Source organism: Sebastes fasciatus, chromosome 3, assembly GCF_043250625.1.
Source record: "Sebastes fasciatus isolate fSebFas1 chromosome 3, fSebFas1.pri, whole genome shotgun sequence".
Classification (NCBI taxonomy): domain Eukaryota; kingdom Metazoa; phylum Chordata; class Actinopteri; order Perciformes; family Sebastidae; genus Sebastes; species Sebastes fasciatus.
In genome coordinates, this window is record NC_133797.1 from 12,716,779 (window position 1) to 12,737,426 (window position 20,648).

The 20,648-nt window shown below is 40.1% G+C and overlaps 3 protein-coding genes across 4 annotated transcripts; 2 read left to right on the forward strand and 1 right to left on the reverse strand.

Moving 5' to 3' along the window:
- The first annotated feature begins 386 nt into the window (after window positions 1–386).
- Window positions 387–5,599, forward strand: fgf8b (fibroblast growth factor 8b). Its single transcript, XM_074629037.1, has 5 exons — window positions 387–1,179; window positions 1,278–1,314; window positions 1,907–2,087; window positions 4,368–4,474; window positions 4,750–5,599. The coding sequence occupies exons 1-5, from the start codon at window positions 1,121–1,123 to the stop codon at window positions 5,044–5,046; spliced, it is 681 nt and encodes a 226-aa protein (XP_074485138.1). The 5' UTR covers window positions 387–1,120; the 3' UTR covers window positions 5,047–5,599.
- Window positions 5,600–5,679: 80 nt separating this feature from the next.
- On the reverse strand, window positions 5,680–11,407 carry dpcd (deleted in primary ciliary dyskinesia homolog (mouse)). The gene is made up of 6 exons (XM_074629038.1): window positions 11,262–11,407; window positions 9,675–9,755; window positions 9,450–9,574; window positions 9,195–9,328; window positions 8,934–9,036; window positions 5,680–8,489 (listed from the first exon to the last, which is right to left on the reverse strand). Exons 1-6 carry the CDS (start codon window positions 11,359–11,361, stop codon window positions 8,385–8,387), a joined length of 648 nt encoding a protein of 215 aa, XP_074485139.1. The 5' UTR covers window positions 11,362–11,407; the 3' UTR covers window positions 5,680–8,384.
- An 83-nt stretch (window positions 11,408–11,490) lies between these two features.
- On the forward strand, window positions 11,491–20,587 carry poll (polymerase (DNA directed), lambda). Of its 2 annotated transcripts, none has more exons than XM_074629035.1 (9): window positions 11,491–11,628; window positions 13,882–14,025; window positions 14,189–14,486; window positions 14,756–14,873; window positions 15,686–16,024; window positions 16,213–16,386; window positions 17,430–17,558; window positions 18,204–18,372; window positions 18,474–20,587. In XM_074629035.1, exons 2-9 carry the CDS (start codon window positions 13,911–13,913, stop codon window positions 18,833–18,835), a joined length of 1,704 nt encoding a protein of 567 aa, XP_074485136.1. In that variant the 5' UTR covers window positions 11,491–11,628; window positions 13,882–13,910; the 3' UTR covers window positions 18,836–20,587. The 2 variants fall into 2 exon arrangements, with proteins under 2 accessions (XP_074485136.1, XP_074485137.1); XM_074629036.1 differs by lacking the exon at window positions 11,491–11,628 and adding an exon at window positions 11,674–11,954.
- Window positions 20,588–20,648: the final 61 nt, after the last annotated feature.

The following is a 20,648-nucleotide window of genomic DNA, read 5'->3' on the forward strand; positions in this document are numbered from 1 at the left end:
TTATTCTACACATTCATCTCAGTGATGGATTCCGTGCTGGTGGATTTGTGAGCAAAATAGGTGCAGGCAAAAAGTGTTTTAATAAGTATTCAGTTTCAAGCTGTAGATTTTCTTAAGTACATGCCAGGGAATGTTTCCATGTGGACATTTTCTGCTTAGAGAAAATGATTTTACATGGGTGAATATACGTTAATATTGTGACATGTTGCAGGAATTTGATTAATTGTGAATACATGAAACACATTTAAGGAAGACATGCTGATATAAGATTTGTTTGTAGATTCAACCCAAAAATAAGCTTCATCTTGTTTGATTCTACACATTCATCTCATTGATGGATTCCGTGCTGGTGGATTTGTGAGCAAAATAGGTGCAGGCAAAAGTGTTTTAATAAGTATTCAGTTTCAAGCTGGCTCCAGCCTGAACGCTCCGCCTGCTCTCGCCGAGGATATTGACTTTCCCGCAAGTTAAAGTATTTAAATGTAGAGGCAGACAGATGCTGGACGTGGACTGAGAGGCGACCACAAGAAACACACGTGTGGGAGGAAAGGTTGACGTTGGAGTTTTTACTATCTTGTGCATCGCATAGAGAGAGAGAGAGAGACAGCTGTGGCATCATTTGCAGCAGACCAATAAAGAAAGCCGTGTTGGTGGTCGTGGGATTCATTCAACCTTTTTTTTTTTTTTTTTTGCTTTTTTTAATTTAATCATCAGGAAATTCACAGCGCGAGCGCATCTGATCCACTGGTGCGTAAAGATCCGTGCGTAAAACTGAACATCATGTCAGAGAGAATCTATTTCTACTTGAAACCTTAAAGCTTCATTACTGAGGGAGTGATTGACACGGAGGGTTTTTGATGGAGGTGGTTATGGTGACACTTTCTCCGGACTTTCAGTTTTGGATTGGCACCACAGCGCCTTTAAATCTTCTTCTGGACTTTTTTATAATGTTTCAGTAAGAGAGGAGAGCGGATCCTGTTTCTGCATGGGACAGTTTTTGGATCTCTTAATTGTCACCTTCTATGTGTCACAAGAGGGGGATTAAAAGTGAGCTGAAATCCCCATCATCAGGAGGAACTTTATTTCCCAGAGCTTCCAGCAGCGAATCAGTGGAGTATTCATGAAGCAATATTTGAACTATTACAAGATGAGGCTGAGAACATCGAGGTTAGGTTATCTGTAAGTAAAGAGGTGTCTAACATGATACAGATGTCATTGAATTTGAGCAACAGGATAGATCTTATAATATTGTTTTTCTTTTCTTTCCCCCTCCTCAGGTTACTTCAGTTCACGGCGCTTTGTTTTTACGCACAGGTAATTTTCACATTTCCACGTCAATAAAAAGCATTAATGTTGCGTTAAAGTTCTATAATAATAAAGTAGGTAAAAAGTTAACAGGTATATAGATACAGGCGCCGTGCTATAAGCGGTCTTCAGCGTCTCTACATCTGCAATAAGCTGCAATAACAATGACAACATTTTATTATGAGTGCTATGGCAATTGGCAACAATTCAAACATCTTGAAAAGAGGTAAGCTCCGGCCTAAAAAAAGTAATTGTTAAAACACATGTGGATGGAGAACGGCTGAAATGGGAGAAAAAAAAGGAGAAGTCAAGTAGGGGTGAAAGATCATTGGTGGCAAAAAAAAAAAAAAAACTATCAGAGGAGAAATGTCATATCCCCGAGGGTCCGTGAAAGCATCTCCAAAAAGATATACCCTAAAGTCTACATACATGTACAAATAAATGACAGGATGTATTATTTAACTGTGATGAATGACATAATGAACTGTGGGCCTCGTTGCTGTTTGACTGGCAAGCTTTAGTCTCCTCACAGTTCTTTTTCCCTGCGACATTAAAAAGTGATTTCATATTTCAGGACATGTGTTTTCTATTGTCCCGACAGAACACTGTGCAGTCCCCTCCTAATTTCAAGCACCATGTCACCGAGCAGAGCCGGCTGTCGGACCGGATGAGCCGCAGGTTGACACGAACCTACCAGCTGTACAGCCGCACCAGCGGCAAACACGTGCAGGTCCTCGGCAACAAGAGGGTCAACGCCAACGGAGACGACGGAGCGGTGCACGGTGAGAGGAAGAACCAAGAGAGGACTGTGTGTGTTAGGAACTATTATTATTAAGAGCTTTTTATATTATAGATTATAGCTAGAAAAAAACACAATTCAGTGTCACTTTAAGTACTATACCTTTTAGTCAGACTGTTCTCTTTATACATCCATGGACCGGACAGGGGGAGTTAATTGGTTAATTGAAGTTATGAGTAATGTTCAAAATATCGCGAGAATATGTGTGTATTTAGCTTTTGAACATTTAGCTAAATAGTTAACTCTTTTAAGCAGGAGTTGGTGTATATTTACATATCTAAACCTAGTTATATTATTTAAAAGACCTAATTATAATTTAAAAAAACACAATGCAGTGTCGTTTTAACTACTATATGTCTTAGTAAGTGGCAGGACAGGGGGAGTTAATTGAAGTTATGAGTAATGTTCAAAAATATCCCTTGAATATGTGTGTATTTAGCTTTTGAACATTTAGCCAAATACCCATCAAAACTCTTTTAAGCCAATGCTACCTGAGGTGGCATATATTTACATATCTAGACATAGTTCTATTATTTAAAAGAGCTAATCATAATCACAAAAAAAAACACAGTTCAATGTCATTTTAACTACTATACGTCTTGGTAAGCGGCAGGACAGGGAGTGTTAAGTTAATTTATGAGAAATGTTCAAAATATCGCGAGAATATTTGTGTAATTAGCTTTTAGCAAAACTCTTTTAAGCCAATGTTACCAGAGTTGGTGTATATTTACATATCTAAACATAGTTTTGTTATTTATAAGAGCTAATTATAATCACAGAAAAACACAGTTCAGTGTGATTTTAACTACTATATGTCTTAGTAAGCAGCAGGACAGGAAGTGTTAAGTTTATTTATGAGAAATGTTCAAAATATTGCAAGAATATATGTGTGTAATTAGCTTTTGAACATTTAGCTAAATAGCCTAACAAAACTCTTTCAAACTAACGTTACCTGGGCTGGCGTATATTTACATATCTAAACATAGTTATATTATAAATAGCTGAGCAAAATGTCCACATATCTTAATCTATTCAGGGTGAGCATGTTTTATTGTCTTTGAAATGATGGAGAAACTTTACCTAAAGCCCCAGTGTGTTACAGCCAGATCAGTCAAAACCGAAGACAGCTAAAGGCCATCTTTTCTTACATTTCAATTCTTTTAAACCTCAGGAAAACAATAAAATATGAAACCATGTTCATGTTTCGAACACGGGAATTGTTTAAATTCAATGGTGCGTGGGGCGGTGTTGAAAAGCAGTATAAATGATGTGGATTTTGGCAGCCTGTAGGGAAATATCTGAGCCAGGAGAAACAGTAGTAGCAATTGTAAACATCGTTAGTGGCATCAGTGTTGCCATCTTTTATGGCCTTATGAAGATGATTTATTTCTTTAGCCGAGAAAGTCCTTGACACCTGTTATGATGGACTTCAGGGAGACTCTTTGCTTCTAGTTGGGAAAAAAAAAAAAAACTTAAAGGGAGCAGAAATCCTGTCACCAAAAGGATTTTTGGTGTGTCTAGCCATCTTTCCACCACAGCCACCACCACCATCCATCCCTTCTCAATGCCTGCTGCCTGCTTTTTTGGAGGCTCATTTTATGAGGAATTTTCATTGCTTTACAACTCAACGTATGACTCAATTTATAAGGAGCGGTGAAGTCAGCATCTTCACTTTATACCTTTTCCTCTCCTTGCCTCTCCTGTGTGCTCTTTTGTCTTTTCAATTTCTCGGCCTACATAGCCGACACACACACATTCACACAGAGGGGAGAGAGAGTCAGTCATGCACACATTGGCTACACATCCTAAGTGGGTGTCACTCTTGTAACCGGCCCAAATCTGACCGCTGCTCTGTGCTTGTGGCTGTGTCCCTGACCGCAGTATTCTCACTCTCCTTTATCCCCAGTCTGAGCTGCATCACAGCACAGCATTTACAGACATTCAACAACAATTGCTCCGTGCAAAATCACTATCATCTGGTGCTATATTGGACGGCTCGCATGCTTTGTTAAAGGCGGCTACCGGCCTATAAAAGGGTTAAGTTAAGAGGGAATTTATATGTCATCTTCATGATTCTGGTTGCTCTTGAAAAACAATTTAATGACATTTAATGATGACATGATGTAACTCCAGTTTATTACAGTCTCCACCATACGTAAAGAATACATTTGTCTCACACACACTGTAACATCATAATCATGCATGCCTGCACCATGTCAGAACTGTGTCATCTCATTATTTGTGATCCGTTTTGTCTGTGCAGCCAAACTGGAAGTGGAGACGGACTCTTTTGGAAGTCGCGTTCGCATTAAAGGGGTGAAGACAGGATACTACATATGTATGAACAAGAGGGGGAAGCTGGTCGGCAAGGTAATCTGGAATTCATAGTTTTGTGGCTGCATGTGACTACAGCAACATCTTGAAGTTTGTTACATGGAAATGTTGTTCTAGATTTGCAGCTTATGGCAACACATAGTTGTGACACATTTGATGAAGCCAGAACAAATTTGATTTTTAATTTGTCCGAGCAGCCCTTTCAAGGTTTCAAAGGGTATTCGATTGTCTGGAAATAAAGACAATGTTTCTGGAAATTGTCCAACATGCCTCAACTTCTCTCCACCCCCTTTCTTTTTCCTTTCCCCCAGCGGAAAGGACGAGGCAAAGACTGCATCTTCACCGAGATTGTTCTGGAAAACAACTACACGGCGCTGCAGAACGCCAAGTACGAGGGCTGGTACATGGCCTTCACGCGCAAGGGCCGTCCGAGGAAGGCCTCCAAGACCAAGCAGCACCAGAGGGAGGCCCACTTCATGAAGCGCCTACCCAGGGGGCACTTGCTGAGCGAGAGGAGGCCGTTCGATGTCCTCCCTCTCCGTGTCCCCGCGCACCCTTTGAATAAGCGGACTAAACATTCCCATCACAAGCGCTCGGGGGGCCGCTGAGCACTGAAACCGCTGAGGGAGAACTGTGGACGAACCAGCACAGAAGAACCACTACAAAGGGAAACAAATGCTCCCAGAGAAATTAACTTTTACAGTCAAAGTGCCCAGGCACTTTTTGCCTCATTTTGTGGACTTTGTGTAATTCTTTGTACTGGATTGTATGTAACCATTGACTATCTAATCTGCTAGTTATTTCCAATTCAGACAGACTTTAGGACAGATTTTTACTTATTAAATCGGGGGGCATTTAAGGTACCGAAGAGCTCAACAACGTTGTCATGAATGTCTGGTTAGAAGTTAGCCAGCTCAGCAACAAAGAATGTTTAAAAGAGTACAATGAAGCTAGACACGGCAGCTATCTGTGGATTTTCTTGTGGTTACAGCATCGGAGTCTCAGTTGACATGCCATCCTGCCTTTAGGAGGCCATTCTGGAGATTTTTTAACCTTTTTTTTCTACATATATGAATATATTTTTACTGTAAAAATGTAAATGACGTCAAATGATGGAAATATTTATTGTAGAGTGTATATTAAAACCACTAAAGAATCAGTTCACAAGCTGCTCGGCTTTTCTCTTGTGTGGTTGTTTTGGGACGGAAGGCTAGCATACATTGTTGGTTGCCCCCCCAAAACTGTTGTTTTTTCTTCTTCTTCTTCTTCAAGCTGGAGACCCAGATAACTGAGGGGCAATATCTGTGACAGGCTACTGAATTCAATGTGCTCAGCAAGTGAGACTTGGGCCTGAATGGCCCGAGCTATGCATTAAAAGCGATGAGGTCAGCCCACCATTTTGGCCCGAACAAAGGTTACCACCATGTAGTTGCATTTCTCACGATCGCACACCGTAACCCTCTGATCAAATGGGCCCTTTGTGGAAGCTCATATAAAAGGGCATGTTATACAATAGTGGGTTCGAATAATAACACGAGGAGGGGTCAGTTATCAAAAAGAAGCCAGTCACACAGGGAGGGGTAAGGGGTTGGAGGGAGGGTTTGCAGAGAGGGAGTTGAAGGGCTGCAGAAAAAGCATCGGGGCCTGTGTGGCAAAATGTGGCATCGGCTGAAAGAGGGGGAATGGCTGGGAAGAGGCATTCGGGAATGAAAGGGAGGCAGAAAAGAAACCCTCTTCCCAGAAGCAGTTGAGCATGACCATCAGAGGCCAAACGACAGGGGAGGAAGAAGACCCTGAACAGAGGGACTCGGCTGCTCTCACAGTGCATGAGCTGGATGTCCAATTTGTTAGTCGGTGTTTGCTGCCGCGGGAATTTGTTTTGACAGCAGCTCGAGCTCCGAAGACTGTAAAGCATTAAACTAAATTATGAAAATTAAGACCTCAGAACGCATACTTGGTATTTAGGGCTTCTGCTCAACAGCATTATACTTGCAAAACACAGTCTCATGGTTTGTGAAATAGTAAAAAAAAATTATCTATTTGATTCGGGTACATAGACACAAATTTCCCTTTTTTTTGATGCTCAGCACAACTTTCAACAATGTAGTATTTGTGCGTTTCCCTACAAATGTCCAGCAACACGTGACGCACGTGTCAATTTCCGCTCCAAACTTCAAAATAAAAAAGTTTAGTTAGGTTTAGGAATAGATCGACTTGGTTAGGTTTAGGCAACAAAAACACTTAGTTAGGTTTAGGAAAAGATGGCGGTTTGGGTTAAAGTAACACCGGAAGTGGCGTAACTTAAGTACGGCAGTTAGGTGACAAAAACTACTTAGTTAGGTTTAGGAAAAGATGGCGGTTTGGATTAAAACAACACCGGAAGTGTCGGAACTTAAGTACGGAAGTTACGTGACAAATGAATCAACTTTGACTTGTGGTTTTCACACAGGACACAAATACCGGTCTACAGGGCGAAAGTCCTGTATGTTTTGACCCACTCATCCACCAGACCTCCTCTGTATGCGGTGTTTGCCGCTCTTTATACTTCCCAGTTCACAATTACGCGGACTGCATACAAACTGATTTCGTGCTGACCATCACGCAAAAAAAGTGAAATTCGTGTCTATGTACACGACTCAATATATTAAATTTCGTGACCATTTAACGAACTGCTGTGCGACTGGGCTGACTTCCAACATGATATACTTAAGTAGTATTAACACAGCGCCTCTTTAAAAACCAAGCAGGCCAACACTGCCTAATCAAGTATGTATGAATGCATTTTTGTCAAACGTCCCTCACAAGAATATGCAAAACAAGAGGACAGACTGGGTTCAAAATGTTTTCTTGTAACCCTGTTCTTTCCGTGTGGAAAAGGACAAAGCACAATAGTGAGAGAGACCTGTGGTTTTGTCTCTGCTTTTTGCACTTGCTCTCTGGGTTTGGACAAGTGGTAAAAAAATGCAAGGAATCACAAGGTTGAAACGAGCTATATTTAAATGCCTTTGTCTCTTTTAAACAGCACTGGTATTTTTTTATCCACTGTCTAAGTATTTCTGACTGGACAGTTTTTAATTGAACTTGGTGAGAAAGTAGTCCCATTTTGAAGCACGGATCTGTACAAATCTTTTTCTTCTGTACACGTCATATATACATACAATTAAAAAAATGTTAAATACTGTCTTTATATTTGTCCTACTTAACCGACAATAATATCAAATCTGTTTGTCCTGCAACAGTTGCACATATTTCTAACCTGTGGTTTTAGCTGGAGACCGCAGAGTCGGAGTGACCCTCTGTTGTAAAGGGAAACAGTAACACTGGCTCGCTCGCTGACCGGAGTTTCAGTAATGGCTTTCAGGGTGGGCCGCTACATGCGAGGAACATGAGGGTATTCAGTTAACACAAATGGGTTGTGCTCGTAACGGTGACCCCGGAACGAACAGGGATGAGGCATTGTGTGTTTTGAGTGTTTTACAAGGACATCAATGAAAGGAGGGTGGGTAGGTTATGTGACCCCCATCAAAATGACTCCCTAGTAGGTTTGGTAACAAGAAGCAAAAATGTTGTGACACAATTCAACTTTTTTTATGTAAATTATTTTTCTGTGGAAGAAATAATTTGGGGAAACACTAATGGTTCAGCTACAAAGTTAATAAATCTGGTTGTGAGACTTCAAAACACGTGTAATATATACTTGTTTTTATTTTACTGAATATGTCTGTATCAAATATAAATGGTTGGACAAATTTCCACACCAGCAATTCTAATAAATGAACCCTAATTAGTAAAAACAAAACAATTGACAAGGCACTCTGCAAAGGTCTTCTCAACGAAGGGATCCACGAAAAGAAAAAGAAACGAGGGCTCACATGTGACTGGAAAATGACGCAGTCTGATTTAAATGCAGACGCAGAATCGTCCTCTCGCTCCTGCCTGTTGGAATTCACTGAGTTTTGCAGTCGACGTCCCCTTCGCCGGTCCCCTTCAGCTTCTTCAGCTCCTTCAGTAGCTCCTGTTCCATGGTTAAGATCTCCTTAGGTTTCTTGTACTGGACAAGAGAGAAGAAAAATAATGATTTCAACATCCTCCACCGTCTCCCTCCTGCAAATCCCTCACTGTTGAAAGAGCGTACAGAATATAAAGCAAATATCACAAAAAGAACAACTGTTGTAGGCATAAAAAGTATTGTTGTAATGTCAAAAACGTAGGAGTAAATGACAGGTGCACAGAGGAAAACCTCGAGTACAACATTTTAGAAAATATCTAATCCTCATGATTTGTAAAATGCTTTAATAAGCAAAGTAAAACTTTTATTTTTTTCAGATACTTTAATTATTCAGATTGCTGAGATTATACTATTTGGGTCCCTGCACTCAACATTTTAGGTTAGAACAAAAATCTAAGAATTAATGCTTATATCTTTTTATTTAAAGCATTGAATAACATAACTTTTGTGGTGTAGATTCATTTATTTATGTTGTGTAGCACTTACGCTGACAATTAAAGTGTTGTTGGCATGTGTGAAGCTGAGGGCGGCGTTGTCCAATGGCAGCTGACTGCGATCTAAATCAGTAATACTGAACTTCTTAAAATACCTGGGAAGACATGGAGAGGATGTCACAGGTTTACTGAACCACTGTATAGATAAATGTATTGCAAACAGTGCCATCTATAGGGAGGACACAAGCATTACATGCAACAAGTGTACAACACAGGAATGAAAAGATGGAAAGGTGTTCTCATGCATGTTTACTTTTTGTTTGAGGTTTTTATGACGATGCATCTCTCAGATGGCTCAACAGTAACACCGAAGACATCTTTGGGGTAGGGAAGGTTGCGGATTCTCCACTGAAAGCTGGTCTTTTTGTCTGTACGCAAGAACACGGGCTGTGGAAACAGAGACATTCAAAGACAGTTACTAATGTCTTCTCTAAAAGGAAAGAGAACTAAAAAATGAAGCAGTTCAGCTGTAATTCTAAAGGCATAGAGACCATAAAAGGAAACCTACATTGGAGCAGTTCTCCTTGATCACCTCCGAATCCGAAGAAGGGACAGGGCCCGCGAGGGGCTCCCCAACCTCTATCTGCCATTGGCCCTGAGCTCCAAGTGTGCTTTTATTCCGCCACTTTCGTACTGAAAAGTGCCAAACGTTTTTATAAGATACAGAACCTTATGCAGTTGAAATTCAGAATGCCAGCAGCTATATGTGTGAAACTAAAGACATGTTGCTTACCAATGAGCTCATCTGTTTCCAAGTCGTACTCTTCTGCCATTTCTTTTCCATCTATAAAGAGGTAGTGTATCTTCCTTTTTCCTGGAGGTGGAATTTGAAAAGATTTTCCACATAGAGTAGAAGAAATACAAAACACAGTATACTATAATGTGTTTCTAGTTTAGCACAAACAAACCAACTAGTGTCAGTACTAACACAGCATTTCATGTGATCGTTCTTAGGGTAGTAAGCAATATATTAATATCTTTCATTTTGCAGAATACGATATTAAAGCAGCAGTGGGTAGAAATGGAGCAAATATGATTAAAAAAAGTAATTTTTATAAAATGGTCACTATGTCTTGACAGTGGTGCATGAGAAAAATGATGTGCCTCTGTGTCCTCCGGTGTCCTCCAATACTCCTAATGGCATCTGCAAGATTTCACAGGCTGGAGGAAAAGAACCAATCAGAGCTGATCTGGAGTCCGCCGTCTCTAAGCAGCTGGCAATCACTCACAAACTCCGATTAAACGGTCAAACTAGGCAGCGCTGATCAAATATGAATCAATATTCTGCTACTGTAATGCCTATTTCTCGCCTCAAATGTTTTCAAAAACATCTTGTAGTGTACTGTTTAGCTGTAACTTGAGAAAGTTTGTGACCAGACAGCCATGTTGAGAACAATTGAGCAAATACCAAACACCAAGCATATTGGATTGATTGATTTGATTTTTGATTTGAGCCAATAGGAACGCTCTCTCTCTGAAATGACCTGTGATCGGCCAAAGTCTCCTGTTACTGGCTAGATTTTTTAAAGCCTGAAAACAGAGCCATTAGGAGGTGCAGAAGTTTTCTCTCAGAACAATTGAATTACAATATGCTGCAAGGTTATTATGGACTTTTTACCCAATGATGCCAAAAATATTCTGCCTACTGCCACTTTATTGTAAAGTGAGCAGAGGTGATAACAGGAAGGTATACCACAGTATTGATTGGAGAGATCTCACAATTAGTTAGATGCTTAAATGCTCTTCTGTAAAGACACAAAGCTAAGTCACATTGTTCCTCTTCTTAAGAACACAACTTTATCAGATATTGTGCTATACTGGCGACGGGCTGTTGATAAATGATCAATATAATGTTCTTTACTGTCTATATATGTTAAGACAACATGCTTCTCTCCCTCCTGAAATAAGAAATGCTTCATCCCTGGACACTTTCAAAACCACCTCAAACACCACCTGTTCATCAAGGCCTCTGACGTCAGCTGACTCTTCCTACACATCACTCTTTTAATGACTTATAGTTTCTCCTCTGTGTTATTTATTAGTATGATTTTGTGTGCCCCCTTTGTAAAGCGTCCTCTGGTTTCTGAAAGGCGCTATATAAGTCCTATTTATTACCATTATTATTGTTATTATTGTGTGTAATATGCTAGAGGAGCAGTTGTGCCACCTGCTTGTTGCAGAGTGGCATTAGTGTTAGCTGTGGAGCTAGCTGAGCAGTCTGAGTGAGTGAATGAGACAAAACGAGACGAATGCTGCGAGTTAACAAAGCAAATCTTTCTTTTTCTCTTCTCTTTGTTTTTCTTCTTTGTAAGTTACTCACCATCGTGTATCAAAGCTGTTTTCTTGGATGCTTTCAGGGTATCACTCCAGCTCTGCACAGACATGTTTCTAGAGATGGTTCTGTTGCTGCACCGGGCCATTTCCGGACTCAACCCGTTACCACAGCAACCGAGGTCAACACACGAACTAAAGAGGAAAATATCTCTAAATATTTATCAAACTGTATATTTTTTATTACGTTAAAATCGTTTTTATAAGTTATTACAACACCCACGATGTAATATGTAGATTGGAGTATGATTTAGATATAATTAAAAAAGAAAAATCCAACTGACCCGGAAGTGAAACATTTGAATGGAATGTTGTCAGTTGTTGTTTCCTGTATGTATGGTCCCAGCTGAACAGGGGTAAGAGACACAATATCACAGCTTTCTGCTTCAAATGTTCACTTATATCAGGATATGTTGGCATGAATTAAAGCGGGATTTAAATATAGAGTGAAAATGAAAGTTGAAACAGTCTAAATAACGACTAACGTTAGCATAAGCTACAGGAAGTAAGCTAACACATTATTGCTATGTCACAGATTGATTTGTCAGCCTGCATGATCAGCTGACTGCTGTGTCAGATAACTCTTAATACATACATGAAGCTAACTCTGAACTGAATATCTGCACTGAGGAACGTACAAGCCGAAGCAGGACACCCTTTCTGTGTCCAGATTTAATACTATGTAAGTTACTTAGCAAGGCAGCTTTATTTATATATCACATTTCAGCAACAGGGCAATTCAAAGTGCTTTACAGAAACATTCAAGAACATTGCGACAAAGTGCAAAAGACCATTAAGATATAATTAAAACAGTTATAAAAACATTAAAGATTAGAAAATAAAAACAAGCTAAAAATAAAAGCTAGGATAGAAACTAAAATAGAATATAACACACAAGAGTAAAAGCTCTAGTGCAGTATAAGATCATTATCTGGTTTAATAAAAGGCAGCAGCAAACAGGACAGGTTGAAGCTTTGATTTAAAGGAACTGAGAGTTGGAGTTGGTCCTGCAGGTTTCTGGGAGCTCGTTCCAGATATTTGGTGCATAAAAACTGAACACTGCTTCTTCATGTTTAGTTGTGACTCTGGGGACACTAAGCAGACCTGATCCAGATGAACCTGAGAGGTCTGGATGGTTCAGAACGTAGCAGAAGATCAGAAATGTATTTTGGCCCTAAACCATTTAGTGCTTTGTAAACCAGCAGCAGTATTTTGAAATCAATTCTCTGAGAGACAGGGAGCCAATGTAGAGACCTCAGAACTGGACTGATATGATCCACTTTCTTGGTCTTAGTGACTTACTACTTACTTACTTACTACTGATATTGTAAAGTATACACTAATGTTGGCAATGCAGAGCAATTTGATGCAGTAACTAGTCGAGAAATGTACTGTTTACTTTTGTAGATAACGTTAGCTGTACGTTATTCAAGCTAACAGGCGTCATCTGTCTGTGGGGGAATGGCACTACATATAGCTGCTTCAGTACTGTAGGACAAATGTATTCACTACATTTATGTGACAACTACCGTTAATAGTTACTTTGAAGAATTATACTTTACTTTCAACATGTCAATATAGATTATACTATCAGCATTAAAATGGTACTTACACATTATTGCATTGCTAATAAAATATTCAATAATATAACATTGACAGGGGGTACTCTGTCTGCATAACTGTGTGCTTTTACTTTTGATACTTAAAGGTACAGTGTGTAGGATTTGGGGGTATCTAGCGGTGTAGTTGCAAATTTCAACCAACTAAGTACCCCTCACCTCCCTTTCCAAGACTTTAGTAACGTGAGCCGCCAAGTACAAAACCGTGGTAACGCCGTTTGCCTTGCTCAGAAGCCATCCTTACCATAATAACACTACTTTAGGAGCAACAGAAGTCAGACGGCGGCTGGCGGTACCACGGTTTTGCACTCTGCGGCTCAAGTTACCACAGTTTCACAAGTGTGTCGGGGAACTACGGTGGCCTTCAGGTAACGTTAAAACGTGAAAGGCTCTCTCTAGAGCCAGTGTTTGGTTTGTCCGTTCTGGGCTACTGTAGAAACATGGCGGACTCTGTGAAGAGGACCTGCTCCCTATGTAGATATGAAGGACTCATTCTAAGCTAACAAAACACAACAATTCTTAATTTCAAGTGATTATAATGAACACTTTGTTATGAATATTATATTCCATTTCTGCTAATAGAGCCCCCAAAATGTTACACACTGTTCCTTTAAGTACATTTAGATGATAATACTTAATTACTTTTACTGAATTCCTATTTTGAATGCAAGACCTTTTAATTGAGTATTTTTACTGTGTAATATCGTTATTGGCAAATTGTAACTTTTAAAAACTACAACAGACTTCAACGTATATAATGCAAACAAATAGGCAGAAATAATGTTTTTTTTCAAATGTTTAATACTTAAATTCGGTCAATCTTTCAGTGTGAACCCACTGCATACTCAAACACTGTTAGAATGAGTATAATGCACTATTAGTAGTAGCACAATTAGAAGTGCACAGCGGCTTATGTTGGAGATTTGTGGGTGGGTTTAACTCTGCAAAGTTATCGATAACTCAGCAATTCTGCTGCTCTCTATGTCACAGGCCACTGGCGCCCCCCTTCAAGAAACAAGATGGAGCCTCGTCACGGGATTATGAAAGCCTTTCCCAAAGTCAAAAGAGCCAGAGTGTTACAGGGAAAGGATGCACCCCCAGTAAAGAAGAAACCTGAAGAATGTGATGTCACAGGTTGGTACTGTGTGTGTGTGTGTGTATGTGAGGGGGGAGGAAGAATTGTGAAAATAGGGGCTGGAAAAAAAAACATAAAGAGGGATAGACTAAGAGAAAATAGTAGAGGCCAGAAAATGCAGCATATTTTCTCATTGTAACATGTTCCTCTCTTCTGTCCCAGGAAATACTTTTAATGGTGTCACAGTGTACATACTGTCTGCTGGAATAGGAAACGCCAGATGCCAGATCTTTCAGAGACAAATTCGGCAGAATGGAGGACAGACGGAGAGCTCACTGTGTCCCGGTGTCACTCATGTTGTTGTGGATGACAACATGGACAGGAACAGGGCTCTGCGCTTGCTGAAAGTGGATTGTATGCCCTCTGGAGTCCAACTGGTGAAATGCATTTGGCTGAGCTCGTGCATCAGTGAGAAACAACTGCTGGATGTGGACAGCTACAGCCTTCTTTTACCCAAGAGGTTAATGACCTAATAGTGCTTTTTTAGCATGCCAACCTGTATCTGTACCTCGCGATATTTCCAGTTGATCACATACATAGACTTGTGCTTGTCAATACACTACAGAGAAGCAAGCCATGGTGAATGTGTATCAACTTTTCACTTGTACGTCATATTTACCACTTAAAATTGAGGCATATACAAAAGTGTGTTGACACTAAAATAGGAGATATATGTTAAAAAATTCAATGGGTCGTCTTATAACGTCTTTTAATGTTCTCCCCACTTAGGGAATCTGAAACACGACATGAAAACATTAAAGAAGAGCTGCTGAATGTCGAGCCCACTTCTGAAACTACTGTTGAGCCAGTGTCTGATCAAGCCAAGCAAGAGGAGACCATAGACATGGTAGGTTTCCAGGTCATGTGTACAGGTTTTACAGGTTTTGCAGTCTTTCAGTCAGTATTCACTTGGTACAATAGGGGACAAAAGCTAGACATGGAACATTTCAAATCAACAAGTGTGTGTGTGTTATAGTTTAACTATGGTTGTCAATTGATTAAAATATTTAATAGCGATTAATCGCAAATTAATCACGATTTTTTTTATCTGTTCAAAATGAACCTTAAATGGAGATTTGTCAAGTATTTAATACTCTTATCAACATGGAAGTGGACAAATGTGTTTGCTTTGTGAAAATATATGTATACATATATAATTGGAAATAAATTAACAACACAAAACAATGACAGATATTGTCCAGAAACCCTCACAGGTACTGCATTTAGCATAACAAATATGCTCAAATCATAACATGGCAAACTCAAGCCCAACAGGCAACAACAGCTGTCAGTGTGTCAGTGTGCTGACTTGACTATGACTTGCCACAAACTGCATGTGATTATCATAAAGTGGGCATGTCTGTAAAGGGGAGACTCGTGGGTACCCATAGAACCCATTTTCATTCACATATCTTGAGGTCAGAGGTCAAGGGACCCTTTTGAAAATGGTTATGCCAGTTTTTCCACGCCAAAATGTATCGCAAGTTTGGAGCGTTAATTAGCCTCCTTCCCGACAAGCTAGTATGACATGGTTGGTACCAATGGATTCCTTAGGTTTTTTAGTTTCACTCTAGAACCTTCTACGATCTAAAAATTGCAAGTTGAGTCAATGTGTTAATGAAATTAGCCCTAGGTTTAATATTACATTTTTACTCTCAGACAGTCCCAGACACTAAAGAGGAAGTGCGAGCAGACGAAGATGGGGTCTCACAGAATGACCTGGAAGCTCTCCTCACTGGCCAACACCCCAAAGAGGAGACTCCTGGCCCCAGCCCCGACCCTGGTCAAGACTCTGCTGCTCAGAAGGGGATCTTAGGGAAGTGGGTCTGTGCCCAGTCCTCTCAGTCCAAAAGTAATAACTTTAACAAACACATCACCGACAAACTAGAGATGCTGGCCAAGGCCTACACACACCAGGGGGACAGGTGGAGGGCGCTGGGCTACTCCAAGGCTGTCAACGCACTGAAGAGTTACCACAAGCCTATTACATCATATCAGGTAACCCAATGCAGATGCTTTTGATATAATGCTGTTGTTGGTAGTGTCAGTAATGTGTATAGTTGCTGGATATACCGTAGTAAGAACTTTTTATTGGCAAGTACACAGATTGTTTTTAGTGCACAATACAGGGATTATTTTTTGTGTATATTCCTTTTTGAATCAGAACCTTTTTTTATTTGTTTTAGGAGGCGTGTCAGATCCCAGGAATTGGGAAAAAAATGGCAGACAAAATTGATGAGATCATGGAGAGCGGTCACCTGCGGAAGCTAGACAACCTCGGGGAGGCCGTGCCAGTATTGGAGCTTTTTACTAACATCTGGGGTGCAGGAGCTAAAACTGCACAGCTGTGGTACCAACAGGTAAGACACACACACATGGTATCAAAATATTACCGGCATATTTGACTTTAATGTGACTTCAAACTTGCACTTCCAACACTGTGACAAGATATCTTCTTATAATAACGGATATGTCAGGTAACGAAAATACAGTTCTAATTGAAACTCCAAGACCAAGTTGTCAGACTAGGCGATATAGCTCCAAAATGAAACGAGATTCAGCAGTGGCAAAGCTTATTTCTGGCGTTAAATGTTTTCAGAAGTAGATTTTGGTGGATTGTTTCGACGGAATAACAGAAAGTTTACGAGCAGGCGGCCTTGTTGTTTCCTGTTTGAAACGGCGAGCAGAAAACCAGAGACCAATCAGGTGCATTACACGATAGAGTACGTCACCACTTGAACAGCCAGTTGAGTGAAGCAGCACGTCCTCTAGTGTCATTGCCAGACCTGGTGGACGTGTACTGCTGGATTTAACATTATAGACATGACCGCTGACTATTTGTAGAACAGTTTAGCCACAAATTCACAGACTGACCGTATCCAGCCATATTCTCGGTTCTGACCGAGTCTTGTTTAAACTGAGAAATGTCCCACTCAGTACTAAGCTTGTCATAACACAAAACAAATTTAAGAAATCCTTATGTTAAATTTGTTGTGTATATTATGCGTTAAAAAATGTACAGTACATGGTTATATCATTATCTGATTTTGTAAACTCTCAAATATTGACACAAGTATCGTCCTCGAAAATATTTTCTGTCGGTCTATGGATCCCCATTAATTAGGAGATTCTTCATCAGAGGCTTTCATTATTCTTTAAAACAATTAAAAGCTTACAATTTAAAATCAAGGCCGAAAGTGTGAGATATCGGCCGAAGAGATGTCTGCCTTCTCTCCAATATAATGGAACTAGATGGCTCTCGGCTTGTGGTGCTTAAGTTATCAATTTAATCATACAGTAATTAAGTTGATAACCAAGGCAAGAGGGATACACGAGGCAAATATCTAATATGCAACATACTGTATTCTTTGAAGATTTCTTAAAATTTTTATTTGTCTTTTAGGGATTTCGCACGTTGGAGGACATCCGCACAAAAGCCCACCTAAGCAACACTCAGAAAATAGGACTCAAGCACTACGATGACCTTCTGGACCGAATGCCCAGAGAAGAAGCAGCAGCCATAGAGAAAGTGGTAATGCATCTTCATTTGTCTCAACATCTAAATGTATCATTCTGTGATGATGATGATGATTCACCACTTTTAATGTGTTTATTCAAGTACAGTACATAGAGGTGAGATATCTCTGAAAAACATCCCCCCTCTAACCCTCGGTAATTTGGAAGCAGAAGGCTTGAAGTAGGAAAAGTTTTGTGTCAGCTTTCCTCGACTGCTTGATAATGGGAAAAGCAGACTGTGTTCTCACAAAGCGGAGCATCCCAAAGGGGAAAACTAACTCTTGAAACTTAAAAAAGTAGCCGCATCTTAAGTTAGCCAGATACCTGTTCACTCCAGAGCACAACGCTAGTTGTTTTCATATTGTATTACTTGGATTTTCTTTTTCCCTCAAAGCTGCCAGATAGAAAGTGCACATTAGATAGATGACTAAAGCAGGTGTGCTCCCTCAGGCTTGTCAAAATAATATGTGATGTTTTAGCAAGCCTACCTCCCAGTATTTGGCTTGGTACAGGTAAAAGCTTACTTGTTTGCCAGTGGAACAGTAAAGACAAGAGGACATGCAAAGTAAATTCTGCTTTTCTATTATTGAGAACGATTTTTAAAAAGCTCCATTACTCCAGGATCAATGATTTTGTGTCTTTTTTTTTTTTTTTTGAGCAGATAAAATATGCTGTCCAGGCCATAGACCCAGGCCTTGTGGTGATGGCATGCGGCTCCTACCGTCGGGGAAAGGCCACGTGTGGAGATGTTGATGTACTTATATCTCATCCTGATGGCAAGTCCCACAGGGGGGTTTTCAGCAAAGTGCTACAGAGCCTCCGTGACAGTGGTAAGCTCTATCTTGTTTAGGTGTTTAAGGACTGTCTCATGTCTGATTTAGAAGTTTGTTTTCCTTCAGAGAAACCTTAAAAAAACTGTTTTATTTCTAAGGGTTTTTGACGGACGACCTGGTGAGCCACGAGGAGAACGGCGAGCAGAAGAAATACTTGGGCGTGTGCCGTTTGCCAGGACCCGGCCACCGCCATCGCAGGCTGGACATCATCGTAGTGCCCTACAAAGAGTACGCCTGCAGTCTCATGTATTTCACCGGGTCGGCACACTTCAACCGCTCAATGAGAGCCATGGCGAAGACAAAACGTATGAGCTTATCGGAGCACTCGCTGAACAAAGATGTGGTGCGTCAGGGTAGCGTGAAGATGCATGGCGGTACTCCATTCGCAACACCGACAGAAAAGGATGTTTTTAGTCTTTTAGGCATACCGTACAGACAGCCTCATGAAAGGGACTGGTGAGGATTTGCCAATTACAATGTCTTGATGATGAATGATGACAACTGCAATTATGCTCAAACAACCAGTTTTAATAATGTTTTACTGCTCCACAGATCATGCAATCGCCTGCTTTTACTTGAATGCTAATTTTATTCTACAGATTAGAGGGTCGGGTTCACTCAGATCTCCAAAACAACATATTTGTCTTACTTAACCCTAGTTTTATCTGTCCTTCCATATTGCTCAAGTGGTATGTGCCCAGGTTTTGAGATGTCCACCTTTGAAACTCCTGCTGTCACCCCAATACAATACAACGAATGGGATTTTTGTGTAGGGTCCAGAGCCTTTAGTAAAGCGTCCATTATACAATGTTGACAGCAAAAGTTTCAAAGGCAAATATCTCAACCATGTGCCCCTCAGGTTAAGTGGAAAAATATGTGATATTGCTTTTTAAAGACATTTTTAGGGCTGTCCTGAATACCATTTTGTGAGCTTTGAATGAAAGTTCGGTGAAAAATATTCGAAGGTATTCGAAGCTTCGCTTTGCAGCGCGGCGCAACAGGCTGGCATGTTCTTCTGTCTGTCTGTCTCCATCTCCCCCGTTTCAGTGCCTTGGACAGCGCCTCTGCTGCACTACTGTACACACATGCACCTCTACACACAACAAACAGCGATATCCGTCTGAGAATAACTAATGTTGAATATGAATAATGAATTATGTTGTGGGATTATAATTTATTTCATGGGCTATTTTGGGATTTATACATCATTATTAGATACTTATATATTAAAGAAAAACTAAGCATTCGAATACTGATTTGTCGATTACCATGGCAACGGTCGAAGTATCTGGGTCAGCCCTAAACATTTTAATATGGGATATGCTTGATACTGTATATTTTATGAAAGATCAGTAATGATAATAAAACAATACAACATACAAAAGGGTAATAGCAGATCTCTTACTGTGTGTTCCTTCATTTTTTTTTCAGAAGTCTCCATTAGTTAACTAAGCACTGCTTACAAGCTTCAGTCTGAAATGAGAGGATAGTTCTAGTTGCAGTTTAAACTGGTTTGCACACCGGTGAAATACTACATAACTTGGCAGGCCGTTGACACATTGTAGAACTTCTCTCCAATCACGTTTATCACTTTTTACATTGAATACGGTCTAATATTGTAATTCCCTCTACACCTGCCTCAGTTAATCTGCTTTAAATCGCCTACAGGTGGTTCAAAATGCAGCGGCCAGGTTATTAACCAGAACTAGCCGCTGGTCTCACATCACCCCTGTTCTGGCATCCCTCCATTGGCTCCCTGTAAAATTCAGAATCAACTTTAAGATTTTGCTAATTACATACAAGGCACTGCATTGCTGATCTCCTTGTTCCATATTCGACCTGTTGAACACTTCTATACCCTAATCTCTGCCTTTTATCCATCTCCCGCTCAAACTGCAAAACAAAAGGTGATCGGTCCTTTTCTGTTTTAGCCCCAACTTTCTGGAATCACCTCTAATCTATTAGAGCTGCTGAATCTCTGGACTGTTTTAAGCAGCTTCTAAAGTGTCTATAGGCAAGCCTTTCTATAGGCCTCATCCACATCTGTGTTTGTCTGTTTTTGTTTGATCTGTTTCTCATTGTTTCTGTGTGTCATATTGTAATGTTTCCTTGTTTTTTTTTCATTGTTTGATGTTTCATTTGTGTGTGAAGCACTTTGTAATGGTGTGTTTTAAAAGGTACTATATAAATAATGCTTTACTTACTTACTTATTAATAAGATTCAAGATTCAAGATGTTTATTGTCACGCCGGTTATACAGGTACAAACGTGTG

What these genes read in the sequence shown, in the direction of transcription:
- fgf8b (XM_074629037.1), top strand. Translation starts at nt 1,121, where the DNA reads ATGAAGCAATATTTGAACTATTACAAGATGAGGCTGAGAACATCGAGG. An exon ending in CGCTTTGTTTTTACGCACAG is followed by an intron (nt 1,315 to 1,906) that starts GTAATTTTCACA and finishes TTGTCCCGACAG; the next exon opens with AACACTGTGCAGTCCCCTCC. An exon ending in AGACGACGGAGCGGTGCACG is followed by an intron (nt 2,088 to 4,367) that starts GTGAGAGGAAGA and finishes TTGTCTGTGCAG; the next exon opens with CCAAACTGGAAGTGGAGACG.
- dpcd (XM_074629038.1), bottom strand. Translation starts at nt 11,361, where the DNA reads ATGGCCCGGTGCAGCAACAGAACCATCTCTAGAAACATGTCTGTGCAG. An exon ending in GGAAACAGATGAGCTCATTG is followed by an intron (nt 9,575 to 9,674) that starts GTAAGCAACATG and finishes GGCACTTTTCAG; the next exon opens with TACGAAAGTGGCGGAATAAA. An exon ending in ACAACACTTTAATTGTCAGC is followed by an intron (nt 8,490 to 8,933) that starts GTAAGTGCTACA and finishes TCTCTTGTCCAG; the next exon opens with TACAAGAAACCTAAGGAGAT.
- poll (XM_074629035.1), top strand. Translation starts at nt 13,911, where the DNA reads ATGGAGCCTCGTCACGGGATTATGAAAGCCTTTCCCAAAGTCAAAAGA. An exon ending in AAGAGGAGACCATAGACATG is followed by an intron (nt 14,874 to 15,685) that starts GTAGGTTTCCAG and finishes TTTTACTCTCAG; the next exon opens with ACAGTCCCAGACACTAAAGA. An exon ending in AGCCTATTACATCATATCAG is followed by an intron (nt 16,025 to 16,212) that starts GTAACCCAATGC and finishes TATTTGTTTTAG; the next exon opens with GAGGCGTGTCAGATCCCAGG.